At 39.5% G+C, this 16,584-nt stretch overlaps 1 protein-coding gene across 4 annotated transcripts in view; it reads left to right on the forward strand.

The window, feature by feature from the left end:
* LOC146565956 (actin-binding LIM protein 3-like) overlaps window positions 1-16,584 on the forward strand; it is a 52,660-nt gene that overhangs the window by 2,831 nt on the left and 33,245 nt on the right. For 3 of the 4 annotated variants that reach the window (XM_085289416.1, XM_085289419.1, XM_085289415.1), the window contains 2 exons: window positions 3,473-3,640; window positions 15,132-15,315. In XM_085289416.1, coding sequence (XP_085145542.1) covers window positions 3,473-3,640; window positions 15,132-15,315 — 352 coding nt within the window. The remainder of the gene's footprint in view (window positions 1-3,472; window positions 3,641-15,131; window positions 15,316-16,584) is intronic. The other variant, XM_085289417.1, reaches the window with a different exon arrangement.

A 16,584-nucleotide genomic window follows, 5' to 3' on the forward strand; every position in this document is an offset into this window, starting at 1 on the left:
TAGACTCATTGTGACATTCCAGAAACCAGTTTGAGATGATTTGAGTTTTGAAGATGAGCACACTGAGGTCACAAAAAACATCCACATGGTCAGCAGCAATATTCAGGTTGGCTGTGGCGTTTAAATGATGCTGAGGTGGTACTAAGGGGTCCGAGAAAAGGCCCCACACACACCATAACGCCACCACCACCTGAATTGTGATGTAAAGATGTTTACATCACATTCTGACCCTGCCATCCAAATGCTGCAGCAGAAATCGGGCTCATTACCAGGAAAACATTTTCCAGTTTTATTATTGTCAATTTTGGTGTGAACTGTAGCCTTAGTTTCCTTTTCTTAGCTTACAGGAGCTGCACCTGGTGTGGTCTTCTGCTGCTGTAGCCCATCAGCTTCAAGGTTTGAGGTGCTGTGCGTTTTAAGACTATCCTCTGCATACTTTAGCTGTAACGAAAGGTTATTTCATCTACTGTTGCCTTCCTATCAGCTTGAAGGAATGTGGCAATTCTCCTCTGACCTCTGACATCAATAAGGCATTTTCTCCCAGAGAGCTGCCACTCATGGATATTTTATCTTTAAAATGCCAGTAGATCAGCAGCTTGTGAAAAACTCAGACCAGACTGGCACAACAACCATGCTGAATTCAGAGTCACTTAAATCACCTTTTTTCTTCTTTCTGATGCTCAGTTTGAGCTTCAGCAGGTTGCATTAAGGGGTACACAGGGTACCTAATGAGGTGACTCTGACTGTATATATAAATGACACAGCGATTCTCTCATCTGTAACTGGAAAGAAAATGTATTTTTTCACTGCACTCTGGTGTTAGTGTCAGTATTATCATTATTATTAAATAGTAATAATGTCATGTGATGTTAATTTCCTTTAACTAGCTCCTTCATTTCCTTTCCTCCAATGGGAGCCTCTTATTTTTCATCACAAATCTGCAAATTCCTGAACGTTTTAGTCAAGGTAATATGTTAGGAAGACCGCCCTTTTTGAATAAAAACAGATATTTTTGACTATTGTATTGGTCATGTATTGCTTAAAGAAGCAAATGTTATACAGAGCAGTTATTTGTTGTGTGGACAGAACTTTTCCTAGCTCCATTATCAAGAAAGCAGTACCCATGCTACACACACACACACACTGCATATACAGTACACGCACACAGCACGAGTTCAAATTCCAAAATTTAGATCACTTAAACCTGCTAATAACACACACACACACACGCACACAGTAACACATTTAATTTCTCAGCCACACACAGGTGGCTCAAATCTTTCTATGTCTGTTGTTCCAGTTCTTGTGCTGCCATCTGGCTACAAAACCAATGCCAGCTTCTGTGATACACACACACACACACACACACACAAATGTGTGTGTACTTGATGATACAATTTGTTAGGAAGCATTTTTGTCCCAGTTTTACCTTTTCTTTATCATGAAAACATTTTTAGATTCACAACCCTCTCTTTCCGTGTCTCTCCTGCTGTCACCAGCTTAACCTGCCAGCGTGGTGTTTGCTGTGATTGCATAATACTCTGAGACACAGCAGCATTAACTGTAATGTAATTGAATTGAGCAGAATACAGTAGAATTGTTGCTCAGAGTGCTGTACGGTCTGTTGAGCGCAATTTACTTTTATGGCAAAACAAAATTTAATGAGTCAGGCAGTGAATTTTAATCCTCCCACTGCTCTTTTCCTGTGCTGTCCTTTCATCACACAGATGTGGTACATGGACATGTGTGTCTGGGAGAAGTTAAAGAAAGGCCTTTTTCATTAAAATGGATTTGACTAGTTTCATAAGGATGACAGAGGTGTAATCTCACAAAGACCCCAGAGTGCACTGTTCTCTCTCCAGCAGTGTGTGTATCTTTGCTATTCTGCATGTATGTTGAGATTTGACATCATTCAGAGCTTTATTGACATATGCAAAAAGATTAAGTCAGAAATTGCAATGCAATGGTTTGCTGCCATCCAGGATTAGAAATGGAAAAAGTAAATATATAGGAAAGGGAAGGTAGTCAGGACTGAGGGAGATTGCACTACCTGAAGGCAACATTGTAGACATAGAGGACAGAACTTGGAATCCCACAGGCAAATGGGAAACATGAAGAGCTCACTAGAAAAGCTGCAACCACCAAATACCTGCAGAGACTAAGACAAATCCTGTGGAGTCAGTCGAATGGGAAGAACAACCATCAACACCTACGCCCTGCTGCCCGTTAGATATCCTGTTGGGATAATCAGCTGATCAAAGGAGGAGATTGAAACCACTGACCAAGGCAAGAAAGCTGCTTTCCATGCATGGAAGTCCAGCACCCTGAGACTGTATGCTAAGTGGAAGGAAGTAGTTGGAGGACTAGTGATTGTCAGAACCACTATTATCAGGAAGATGACCACGACTGACCACTTGCTTAGTCAATACCACAGGCAGCAGAAATCTGAGAAAGAAGAGGAACCATCATGGAAGGACAGGTCCTTGCATGGCATGGACCACCTTTACATAGAAGAAGTGGCTGATATTGGGAAATCCTACCAGTAGCTAGATTGAAAGACAGCACAGAGGCATTAATCATGGCAGCAGAGGAACAAGCTCTGAGCACAAGATCCATAGAGGCTGCGGTCTACTACACCAGTCAAGACTCCGGGTACAGGCTGTGTAAAGATGCCCCTGAGACAATCCAGCACATAACAGCGGGTGCAAGATGCTAGCAGGCAGGGCATACATGAAACGCCATAACCAAGTGGCCGGCATAGTATAGAGGAACATCTGTGCTGAGTATAACCTGGAAGTCCCGAGGTCAAAATGTGAGACCCCCCTCCAGGATGATTGAGAATGACTGAGCTAAGATGCTGCGGGACTTCCAGATAAACTGGTGATGGCTAACCATTGATAATGGACATGGACATAGTAATGGTGGACAGACAGAAGAAGACAGATGATAGATGTTGTCTATGTGCCTTGCAATAATAATGGTTGTAAGTCAGGCTAATCTCCCTTGCAGACTAAGAGGCTTCTGAAGACATTGGGTACAAAGTCAATCTCTTCATGTTTTGTGAACATTCAATCAAGTGTGTACGCTGGTGTGTCTGTTCTATTACTGTAAATGTTTTTATTCATGTTTTCTGACTTACTGATCCAACAGGATTGGTTGCCATAGTGTTTGTGCACTATTTAACAAGAGTGTCATCTGAAGGCCACACTGACGTTTTTTTTTTTTGAGCGGTTGATGTTGGAAAGTAATTGTTGCCTTGTAGAACTGATTGCTTTCATCTTAACTCATGAGGCAAAACTGAGAAACTGTTTTCAAATTCATTAAGATTCATTGTTTTGCCATCCCTGTAACAACATGCTTGGCTGAAAAAGGCGTTTAAAACCTTGTCATTTTGAGGCTGTGGAGCAACTGGCTCAAAAAGATAACAAGTAACATGCTTTTTCATCCTTGCCTCTCTTCTTTTCTCTGCCAGCAGTTCAGTACCAGTCGAGCCTCTATGGAGGAAACAGCAGCAGCAGCTCTCCCGTCTCCAGCCGTGGAAATTCACCCATCGTGTGTGAGCGCTGTGGGGAGGTTTGTCGTGGGGAGGTGGTGCGTGTGAAGAACACACACTTTCACGTTAACTGCTTCACTTGCAAAGGTAAAAGAAAAAAAACTAATAAACCCACACACAAACATGCTTTATGTATGTATTTATTTTTTTGTTTTTTACATTACACACACATAAAAAACTCATTAAGTGTGCACCACAGTTATATCTGCTTCCGTACTCCACTCTTAGCCTTACATACAAAGGTTTAAATTCATTTGTTTTTCAGTCTTGGTCTAATGCATTTCATCCGCATCAATTTACATAGTTAAATATTAAATAATTACTCAGACAAGAAGGAACCAAGGCAGTTGAATAATTGCTAGCTTCTTCTTGCTCACTGAAATGGAGGCTGAACCACAACTTCACCGGGAACAGCCAGAAAAAATTAGAGACACCGATTTGGAAAATAGTTCTGTCTCCAGAGACAAAAATTATGTTGATGTAGGAAATATCATTTAGCACAGTGGAAAGATCGTTGGTCATTTAAACATATAAGGCATTGTACTTCTGTCCAGATTTTCCGGCCACATAACATGCATAATATCATATTTTAAATCACCCAGATGCACATGTAAAGACAACCAGTATGCATAATTGTTCAAGGTCTGTTAAATAACTTTCCTCCTTTTTTCATGTTGTTCCAATTCTGGATACTCACGAAAAACCTGGTTAATTGGTCAGAAAATGAGACTGAAATATGTACAACTGTGTTTTTAGACAGACTGAGGTCCTGTGTAGAAAGTTATTTAAAAGACTGCAATGTTTTGAAGTCATTTAACATATATTTATAATAGAAAATGCCCCCAGTAAAAAAAAAAAAAAAAACTAAAAGAAAACAATAGGTGACTTGATACTAAGAAATGCGTTTTTGTTTTTTATTTTATTGTCCTCTTATAGAATTTGATTCTTGCAAAATGTTTCAGAAAAAAATGGTCTAATGATAACGTCTACAAATGAACAAGGTTAATTAGTCACCTGACTGAGCATTCCTGAGAGTTCAGTCTCTCGGGGATGCTCGAAAAAGCACCAAAGTAAGAAAAAAAAGACAGAATGACTGATTGAATGACTGTGATCTTCAGGCCCTCAGGAGACACTGAAATAAACAGTTTGTAGCTGCAGCCATTAATGGAAAACTCCACCATGCAAAGAATCACATATCAACAAGTTCCAGAAGTGCCGATTTAAGGAGCGCTGCATCAATGCCATGCATAAAGTAAAATAAATAAAGGATTTCTAATTTACCCTAGCGGAAAATTAAATTATATCGATGTTAAGGAAGCGACTTTTTTGGAAAATACGCTTACCACACTTGCTTGCAGAGATAAAGCTTAGCTTTGCCTATTAGTTTCGCATAGCACAAAGACACAGTCTGGGTGAAACAGGTAGCATGGGTATGAATATTGCTGTTCTCCAAAAGAAAAACTGACCCTCTTGCAACTAAGGTTAGCAGTAAGGTAGTAACACATAGGCAAAAAATTGTATAAAGTGAGCAAATCTCCAAAAATAAATCCTAGCTGTAAGCAGTGGATGCAGGTGTAAAGAAGCAGAGGAAAGATTTAATCATTTAGATTTAGTGTGAGGCCCTGTTTTTAGAAACACAGCTATACGCTGTTTTAAAAACATGTTTATGCATGACAGTGTGCATTTGTGCATGTAGTTGTGCGTGCAAACCCGGAACTATATATGTCACTTGATGTCTCTGCATGGTTGAGCTCCACCAGCGAGCAGGTGGGACAGAAGGCACTAACACAGCTTTGCAGTCAGCAGCTAGCTTAGCAGTGCAGTCAGCAGCTTTTCAGCCCCTAGTCAGACTCCAACCAGCTAACCTCCTTTCACGGGCCGGGACCTACACAGTCCCAAAGCATACTGCAAGACAACACAGTTTTCTCTGTTTGATCTGACAGAAGCATCGCATCAATGCACTCAGTCACAAAGCACAGAAGAAGAGGATTTTCTATTTTTTTTTTCTTTTCTTTCATGGAACGCCATGTTTTATCTCACGCACCATTACTTACAGATGCAGATCTTAAAATAGCCTGAGGTGAAATGACTCTTTTGGTTGTTTGGATGAATAATTGATTATCTGCTCGATTGAAGCACTCACTCCTCCTGACGGGACATAAGCCAGATGTACTGACAGAAGTGTCCCGTTTGATATTAAAGTTCATATTATTATGGACAATTGATCTTGCAGAGTAAGCTTAATGACTTTTAGCTAATGGCACAGTCCATTAGTACTTCATCAGCAGAGGAGACGTCAGCTGATGGAGCAGACAAGAATCAAAACGTCAGCTTTTAGTACACAGATGTCTGGTTTTTCCACTCTTCTGCTTGTTATCTTCTTCTTGCTTCTGCTCTCCCGTGCTGTCGCTCTCTCGTCCCACCTTCTTTGTTTTTTAGATGTGAATGTCAGTGAGTTACAATGCATCTTTGGTAAACAGCTTGCCTGTTAACGTGACTATTCAGGAAATAACAGGGGTATTTTTAGGGAACAAAGACATTAGAGTGAGACGGATGAGGCAGCTACACTCTATTTTAGAGTGACTCCAATTGTTTTTTAATGTGTTGTGAAGTGACTAGTGGTGATGGTGGTATGCAATGAAATCAAGATCTTGGGCCTTTTTAATGACATATAAATTAAACGTATTGAAAACCTGGAACTATTTAATGACAGTTAATTATAAGTTTTCATTGAGTCAGAGAATAGAAATCTAGATCAGACTGGCAGTATAAGAAGTCTGTGATGTGATGCATGAAGAAAAGACCGTGCACGGTTTTTCTGACACTTTTAGTCGTGAAAATATTAACCAGTTTGTTTTATTGAAATGTCTCAACAAGTATTCAGTCAATTTTTGTGTAATTTGGTGACTTAGCAGCAATAACATCAAGGTATATTTTTTCTAGGACTTTATCAGTCTCTTACATGGTTGTGGAAGAATTTTGGACCACTTTTTCTACAAAGTTATTTTAGTTCATCGAGGCTTACAGGCATTCATTTATGTACAGCTCTCTTCAAGTCCCACCACAGGATATCATTTACCAACACCCAATTATTTTCTTTTTCTGTTGTAGATTTGCTACTGTGCTTGAGATCATTCTCATTTTGTATGGCCCAGTTTGGACCACGCTTTAGCTGTTGGACAGATGTCCTCATATTTGACTCTAGAATACTTTGGTACATGGTCGACTCAGTGACTGCAGGGTGTCCAGGTACGGTGGCTGTAAAACAAGCCCTACATCCTTATTCATCCACCGCCATGCTTAACAGTTAGTATGAGGTGTTTGTGCTGATATACTGTGTTCTCTGTGCATTATGGGCAAACATCTCCACGTTGGTCTCATTTGTCCAGAGGCCACTGGATGCAACTTAACCTAAGCTGTGCTGCCATGTTCTTTTTAGAGAGAAGAGGCTTCCTTCTGGTAACCCTTCCAAAAAAGACATAATTTCTCAGTTTTTTCTGATTGTACTATCATAAAATGTACCATTTGGTATGCTAACTGAGACCTGTAGAGTCTGTAGCTCTTGGGTTTTTTCAGTTTTTCTAGCCATTGCACGGTCTGATCTTGGCATAAATTTGATGGAAACTCCACTCCTGGGAACACCAGGGCACTGTGTTAACACACCTGAATGCTACAGAACAGCAAACATCTGCTGTTATAGAGAGAGTCGTACCTGCTATGATCAGTTAATGAAGTGCATCTCATTAGCCGCACCTTCTGCTACTTACCCCCTTAATTCCTATGGAAGCAGTAAAGATGTACTTTTTTAGAGGACTGGTCAGAGCGTTGTATGTAACACTCTGTCCAGTATTTAACCTATTTTTATAAAATTAAGCTCACTACCGTGCAGAAGTAACTTCATCCCATGTGCAATTTAGAGCTGAAAGTTGTACCAAAAAAATGGCCTTGTACACATTCTAATATACTTGTCATCAATGTGAATTTTCATAAAGCAGATAAAAAAATGTGGCTGCACATAATGATTTCTCTGAAAATCTCTCATACAGCATTTCATTTAAAATCTGACTGACAAATGTTGACTATTCACAACCTCAGCGTCAAACAATACTGCCAAAATCCATGCTGTAGCACATAATTCTGCCTTTGTACAGTTAGACCACAGACTGATTAGACTCGTGCTTTTCCCTTTTCCCCTCATCAGTTTCTCTTTGATCCTTCTGTCCCGATCACACACTCATGCAAATCCAGACGCGCTACAGAAAAGGAAATCCATCTTAAATTGATGATGCTAATAGATGAGGGAAGACAGTGACGGGATGGCAGATGTGTGCTGGATGGACAGATCAATAGCCTCATTGATACCTCCCTAGAGTCCCCCCGCATCTTTCTCTACGTCCTCATCCCTTCACTTTGCTGTCTGCTTTCCTTTCTCCTCACATATGATGCTCTTTCTCTATTCAGCTTCCTCTAATCTCTCCCTCGACTCCCATCTTGCCCTTCTTCGTCTTCCTCTGTCTTGTCTGAGCCTTGTGTCTGAAATAATCCTCTCTCCTCGACATCTCTGCTTTTTCAGGCAAGAAAACTTCCCCATCTACATCATCTAAAACCTTCCAGCATCTCTTTTCTGGTAAATCTATTCGAACACTGGCAATAAGGAAAAGTGCTCGGAATTTTCCTTTGTATTGAAACAAGACAAGACAAGGCTTGTAATGTCTTCCCTCAAAGGCGGTGAAATATCGGCACGCACTAATTTATTTTGATAGATCATCCAGCTGCAGGTGCTTTGCCTTCTCAAATGAATTTAAAACAGACTCCTATGATTCTAGTGAAGCTTGCTGCCAAGGCTGACCCACTTTAAGATAAAACAAGTTTGTGTTTCACAAGTGAAACATACCAGGAGCAAGAGTCTGTGTATTTTATCACCATTAGTGTGTGCTCAGCCATACACAGTCATGGATGGCCTGGCTCTTTCTTCAGAACAGACTTCAAGGGCAAACTGTAAAGCATTAATCGCTGTATCAGCTCTGCTTTGCAGCACTTTTTTGTGGTTTTGAATGAACATTTGCTGACGTCCATGTGTGTTTCCATACATGCTTGTATTCTGTGTTTGTACGTGTAACTGAAAGCCAAATCACAAAGATGAGACAGTCCACACCACACCTCCAGGAGTTCCTTTTGTTTTGCATCTTCATTATATCTGTTATTATTAAATCTTATTCATTTTTCTTCTTTGAATCTTTCCTTCATTCACTCAATGCTTTACTTCAGGCTTCAAATAAAGAAATCATTACTTGCAGTCTTTCTGCCAATATCGCGTGTTTGTGGATAAATGCATTCACACCTGAAGCACTTCAGTCTAATAGGCTTTAAATCACTATTAACAGCTGTAAAAAGAAAAAGTACTTGGATACTTGAGTGCCTCTGACAAAGTGCAGCTGAACCTGTCACTTAAAGGGAGAATAAATAGAAGGCTGGGGAACAATTAAATCGATGAAGCAGGGCGTGAAAAAAGGGAATACAGTTTACAAAGCAAATTTATTTAATGGTTGATATTTAATTTATTTATCTGTGCTTTGGGAATAGTTTTTATTGTTTTCTTGAATAGCCCAGTCTCACGGCAGTTTTTGAAACAATCATAAAAAATACATTTTTTCATGTTTATGGGCACAAAGCAGGTAGGTGTGACCACCGCAATCAGGAAAACAAGTTTTGAAAGACGTGTCGTATTTTAACCCAAGCCGTGAAACTTTTTAAGCCTAAACACTTTTAACTGACAGTACTTTTAATGCCTAACCTTAACCAAGATACATATTGATAATGAAAAAACTGTGATATGTATGTAAGGTTAAGATGACTTACACCTCCAGCACCCCTCCTCCAACCTCCAAATTTTTTTCCTCAACTTTCCATAAGTACATATTCAATTCAATTCAATTCAATTTTATTTATATAGCGCCAAATCACAACATAAGTCGCCTCAAGGCGCTTCATAGATACAGAGAAAAACCCAACAATCATATGACCCCCTGTGAGCAAGCACTTTGGCAACAGTGGGAAGGAAAAACTCCCTTTTAACAGGAAGAAACCTCCGGCAGAACCAGGCTCAGGGAGGGGCGGTCATCTGCTGCGACCGGTTGGGGTGAGAGAAGGAAGACAGGATAAAAGACATGCTGTGGAAGAGAGACAGAGGTTAATAACAGATATGATTCAATGCAGAGAGGTCTGTTAATACATAGTGAGTGAGAAAGGTGACTGGAAAGGAAAAACTCAATGCATCATGGGAATCCCCCGGCAGCCTATGTCTATTGCAGCATAACTAAGGGAGGATTCAGGGTCACCTGGTCCAGCCCTAACTATATGCTTTAGCAAAAAGGAAAGTTTTAAGCCTAATCTTGAAAGTAGAGATAGTTTCTGTCTCCTGAATCCAAACTGGAAGCTGGTTCGTACATATCAGAGTGGACTCATGGAAAATCATGTCCTGGGCCTTAGGAGTTGTGTTGAAGATAAATAGATTACTTCTTGATATTTATAGACTGTTCTGCAGGCCTTGTGATTACAGGACAATTTTATAACCTCAATAGTGCCTTAATTTCATTGCTTTGCAAATCACAAATTAGGGTTATTAGTGAGACTTTGTTAGAGAAATTAGATTTCTATTGATTGTTATTTATGTCAAGTGAGAAGTCGTGCAAGTTAAAGTGGTTTCAAAAACTGCTCTCTACACATGGATTGAACTGCAGATGAATGAGCTAATTAAACAGAATTTATTCAAACCCCTCTCACTTCACTTGCTTTTCTTATTAAGAAACCAAAGTAATTAGTTAATGTGAAATATATTCATCTGTACCCCTATCAAAATAATCGTTTGTGGCTTACACTGCATATAGGACTCTCTGATATGTCAGGTTTTATTTAGCTCCTGGAGGAACTGGTTAATGCTGATTCAACACACAGAGCAGTCTAAATATTAAAAAAACAAAACAAAACAAAAAAACCCTCCTTCAGTTTGGGACAGCAGGTGAGGGTCACGGAGTGTCAGGTGTAAGGTCACATTGTCCTAAGGTCTTGTTTGACAGGGTATGGATAGAAGTGCCTGACAAGTCTCTGACCTATATGAACATTAAGGCTCAGTCAGCAAGTTCAAGTAGCAGTGGGAAGATTTGCTCCAACTGTCCATGAAAGAGTAAAATGTCATGTGACAGAGGGAGAATAATGGATGGTAGCAGGCCAGCACATGCTCATTTATATTCTGGGAGTTCACTGCTGTGACATTTTCGTCTTCTATTATAATTACACTGTAAATGTGTCAAATGAATTTTTTAGTTCAATGGAATTATTTGTGGTCAGGCATGCCCTTGTATTTTAAAAGACTACATATAGGGATGGGCCTTTTGTGGCAGTATCTGCGTACATTTTAAAGAAATGACTGCAAAGGAAAAAAAAGTTTTTATAAGATATGGTGAGCTACTGGATGATGTATCAGCCCTCCTTCCAGGTCTTGGGTCCTACTGTGTTCATTAAAGCCGTTGTCTTTTTAACGTGCTTTAATCTTCTTTTATGTGATGCAAACAAGCCCCTAAAAATAATCAGTGGTCAATGTCAGGCTCTCTGGCTTTTTATTAGCACTAGCATGCTAATAAAATGTGCAGCACTATGTGCAGCAGGTCTTTTAGCCCAGTTTTAAAAACTTTACAATGTAACTGTAGCCCAACGGCTCATGGTTCACCAGACTCAAAATATTTGAATGCTTCAGAAAACAATCATTTAAAGCTAACTAATATTTGAATGGGCACATGAAGCCTAGTCTGTTAAACTTTCCTAAAAGTCCTCTTCACATGGATTGGACCTGAAGTGGGTTTATATCAGTTTCACAAAAAAATAGCAAAGCATTGTGTAAAGATATGCCAGCAGCTGATATGTGCATAACATGCAAATATTAAACTGGATAAGCGTATTTACTATCTTAGTTTAGTTTGTTACTAAGCTAACAATTGCTAGTTATCACTGAACACAAAGCTGACACTATAACGATAAGTTTGTGTTTTAGTCATAAACCAAAGCAGTGGCTGAATGTGAGTATCATCAAAGGAGAATTGGTTAAATACCAGGTTCAAATAGTTCGACAATAAATACCTGTACAATACTCTACAATCAGGCCTCACCGGCTTAAAAGTCTGGATTTTGAGTTAATGTTGTTGTTTTGTTGAGCTGGCAGCGGGAGAGATGCAGCTGTGCGTGTCCAGCAACCGTCATTAGTGAAATACAAATGATCAAAATGCCACTAGGTCTGTCGTGGATATTGTTGAAATGATATTTCAGTCTGGACCAGCAGTGGGATTACACCTACCTACTAACTGACTGCTTTTGCCATCCCTAGTAAGATAAAACTAATAAAAAGGTTTAAATATGTTTAAATTCACCAGTGAAAATTAAAATGACATAAATATTTGTTGAATGCTCTCTGGTGATCTTGATTATTTGAAAAATAAATATGAAAGGATATCAGCCTGTATAAAATTCATGCATTGATTTTTGTCAGCGAGAACAGCTTTTGGAAACTGGCCTACGATTTGAAATCCAAAAATAACAGAGAGGCCTCTGGAGAGGCCAAGTCTTAACAGCTCCCACTCTTCCCTGTTTCCTCTATATCTTAATAGCTTTCCATTGAGACAGTGATGAATGTGTGAACGTTATCTGCATGGTGAGAAATGATGGGATGTGTATTTGAGGCTGGTTGTGTGGCTGGCAGAGTTGGACCCAAACGCAGGACTGGGGAACACAAAGGAGAAAACTAAAAAGTGGCTTTATTAACTAAAACAAAGTACAAAACAACATGAGGAAAATCAAACTTTCAACTTAACTGGGAAAACGTGCTGCAGAAGACACAACCATGATGGATGATGTAAAAGAGAGCAAAGGGAGATTCAGACAATATAGATGCACCAGGTAATGAGGGAAATGGGAAACACCAGGGAACACAGCTGAACACAATCACAGTAACGAGACAAGGGGTGCCAAAACCAAACACAACACACAGGAGACGAGGGATCATTAAAATAAAAAAAGAAGTAATAAACACTAATGCCAGGACTAAGACGCCAACTTGACACAGTGACTGGAGATAAACAAACATGGCGACATGACTGACTGGGGAGACACAAAGGGAACATAAAAGATGATAACTAAAGATTACATAACCTAATGAGGAACAGAGACTGGAAACAAAAGGAAACCAACATAAAAAAAAATAAACCTCGAACCACAATAATCGATATTAAAACTCAGAGGCACCAGGAATATAGAACATGAACAAAGGACTCAAACACAAAACTCATTTTAACCTAGAATGAACCTAAAGACCTACAGAAGCGCAGAACTATAATACAAAAATGATCAAAAATGAGAAAAATCCCAAAACATCCTAAAATCTCAAAACCATGACAGGTTGACTTGCTTGGCTTGACAATATTTACCTTTTATATGTCACATAAAAATGGCCTTTTGTTTTGACATGCAGTATGTGAGTACAATGAGTTCGAGAATGAGTGCTTCAGTAACTGTAACTCTTCCTCTGTGAACTGCTTTAGTCTCAGCCCGACTGATAAAGGTCAGGCTGGCATTTCAAAGTTGTACAACAGCCGCTTTGCCAGAGGAGAAAAGAACCACCCACCCCCACCCAAAGAACGCTTAATACAGTATTGTTATCTTTTTTCCTACACTACAAAAGTTTACTTCAGAATCTTCAGGCTAAATAATAAGTAACGAAATACTTAGTACATAAGACAGACTGTTAGCCTTCACTGTGAAGAGTTACAAAAAAGTCTATCACAGTGTGAGCTTTGTGCTTTAATTCGGGTCAGAGAGAAATTAGAACCTTACTGTAAAAGTCATCAGTTTAAATGCAGCAGTCAGTGTGTTGTCTTTACTTTGGGATCCTATTTGTCAGACACTTCATTTAAAATATTGTCATTTATTTCTAAAGCACTGAATGAATAAGGATTGAATAAACTTCTCATAGTTCTCTGTAGTGTTTACTATTATTCCACTCTTTTTTATGGTCAGCAGTCCACAAATGATTATTGGCATTATTGTAATAAAATGTATATTGAACAGCAATACCATATAAATCTAACTTTTAAGGTGTTATAAGGTAATTGTAAAGCGAGTTGGATCCTTTTCAAAACCCTTTAAATATATTTAAATGAAAATTCCTGAGTTTGGCTGCAGGCTCATATTGTTACTTAATGTTGCTTTACCATATTTATGATGTCTTCAGCTTTCCTATACAGTTCTATACATCTCTCTCACTCCTTCTCTCTATCTGTCTGAGCCTCTTAACACACTGGCTCAGATTAGATCCACTCACTCTGTTGGGTTTAGAGCCATTAGCTTAATTAGAGACTAGACGTTCAATTCACTGTCCGATATCTTGATCCGTTGGCTGCCTTTCAGTCGTCTAACCTAAAGTACGTAAAGGTTTCATCATACTGCCTCTGTGGATAATGCAGCGTATCCTGGGCAAGTCCGTTACAAATTATCTGTCAGTGACAGACGTGCAGAGGTGAAAGCATAGCAGTAATTTGATTCTTTTTAGATACTTTCATGGGAAAATATCTTTACACTGGTTCCACTACGTAAGAATTTTTGGTTAATATAAGCCATTGGCTGACACATATTGTAATAAATACTATAAAGCACAACTGATGGCAGATGAGGGACTCAGCTCCCTCCAGCTGGAGCAAATAGCTGTTCAGTTCCTTTTAAAACACCTGATCAACCAGCTGAGCAGAGGCCGCCTAACAAAATAACAAAATTCCATATATAGTATATAAAACACAACACGTGCAAGCTAAAAGCAATACAAATTAGGATCAGGGTTCTGTAGATGCTGTACCGTCTGTTGCAGGACTTCTTGTTCTTCTTGTCCCTGAAGATAGTTCTGTGTGTTTCCTACTCAGTGTTTGGAGTCGCTGTTCTCCATGCACAATGTGAGGCCAGTCAGAAGCCTCCCTAATGGTATTACATAATCAGTGAGACTCCAAACATTTGAAGTGGCTGAAACTTTATTGCACCTTCATTTGGATGGACAAGCATAACATACTGTATGAGTTAAGACACGATGGTTGCTGGTCTAATCCCTAAAAGCAGATTAGAGTATTAACCCTTCTGAGCTCAGAAAGGACAACAGCTCGTACTGTACTAATCTACACCCACAAACAGTACACGCGCGCGCGCACACACACACACACACACACACACACACGCACGCACTCACACAGAATATTAATTGTGACTTTAAATCAGCCGGTGAAACCTTTATGTGGATAAGTGGATTAATACTGTTGATTGTGTCAAAGAAGGCTGTCAATTAAAGTTTCTTAATTACTTCAGCAGCTTGTGGAACATCATACATACTGATCACATACATATTTGACCAACTCGACACCCTGTTCTTTTATTGGTCATGACAGTTTGCCCTCAATAACATGACTACCATGAGCAACCTTGCCACATTGTAACTATACATCCTTTTTTTTGCTTCTGTTTATAAGAAATGAAGTTCTGTGTCTCTGTTTAGTGTGCGGCTGTGACTTGGTGCATGCGGGTTTCTTCCACCATTCTGGTGAGTACATCTGTACAAAGGACTACCAGCGGCTCTATGGGACCCAGTGTGACAGCTGTAACCAGTACATCACCGGAGAGGTGGTGTCTGCCCTGGGGAGAACGTACCACCCAGACTGCTTTGTCTGCAGCATCTGCAAGTAAAGAATGAGTGTTTCTTCATGTAGACCTAAATGTTGGCAGGCAGATAGTCAAACAGACAGACAGATTGAGTCAGGCAGTCAAAGTAATAAAAAGTTATTTGGACTCGCATTCATCTTGTAAATCTATACTTGGTAGTAGTCTGTCTGAGATCAGTAATAAATTCAGACGAAGGGATCAGACAAAAAAAAAAGAAAGAATAAAATCCAGTTTAATAATCACAGTGGGGATTGAAGACCGGTCAGGACAGGTTGTCTGATGACTTACTCGAGTGGCAAGGTTCAGTGTTCTGGTGCTCCTGGTGTCAGCAGATTTATGGATCATGACATAAAAGTATTATTTAACCAGGGGGATTATCTTACTCTAACCTTAAAGAAGTGCTGTGATTCCATAAGTACAACTTAAACATGACGATCAACAAGTAGATATTGTGAGCAAAATGAACTACGCAGAAAATTAACAGACTTACTCTGCGTGAATGTTTTCTGTCATAACACAGAGATGCAAACCTTTCAAAAAAAAAAAAAAGATTGATTAAAAACATAATTGCAAGATGTTTGTGTTGAAATTCTGCTCCACATAAAAATGATCCCTGGCCTGAGTGTAGTGGTTTACATGTTTGCTTGCCAAGTGAAAAGATGCTGCTTCATTTCCAGCCGGAGGCACAGATCCCCTTTGGGGTTGTGTCATGAAGGGCATCTGGTGTAAAGCTCAGCCAAATTAAACCTGCAGAGCCGCCTGCTGTGGTGACCCCTTGTGGCAAGGCAGCATTTTTTTAAAAGTAAGACATCGTAGTTGTTTCTCACACGACTTTAGAAGAGGCCTGCTTAGATTACTGTGTACGAGTAAGCTGTGTGTTAAAATGTTCTTGGTTTCTTAAGAACAGCTCCTGTGTCTGCCTCACGGGCTCTGTGCTCGCCTCTGCTTTTACCCTGAAATATTATCCCATACCTCACTGGGTATGAAGCGTTATTCATTTTAACTGTTACGCACTGAGAATCTGACAAAGATTTCCAGAGCTGAGAGCAACATTTAATCCTCGCAACTTTGACATCAGCCTGGAGATCTCGTTTTATTCTTTGCTACATTCAAACTGCAGAAATACTCCTCTGACACTGCCGATGGTAGTTTTTGACAGTATTTATGTTATTAAAAATGTCCCAGTGTAAAAAAGAATTTGCTAAATGTTCGTTTTCAATGCTGGGAAAGTTTTCATGTATAATGTAAGGGTAGCAGAAATAATGGCAAATATTGTGTGAAACTTCTGC

Source organism: Mchenga conophoros, linkage group LG10 (genome assembly GCF_057382185.1).
Source record: "Mchenga conophoros isolate Kocher_MC1m ecotype Shallow Benthic linkage group LG10, M_conophoros_male_GT1.1, whole genome shotgun sequence".
NCBI lineage: Eukaryota > Metazoa > Chordata > Actinopteri > Cichliformes > Cichlidae > Mchenga > Mchenga conophoros.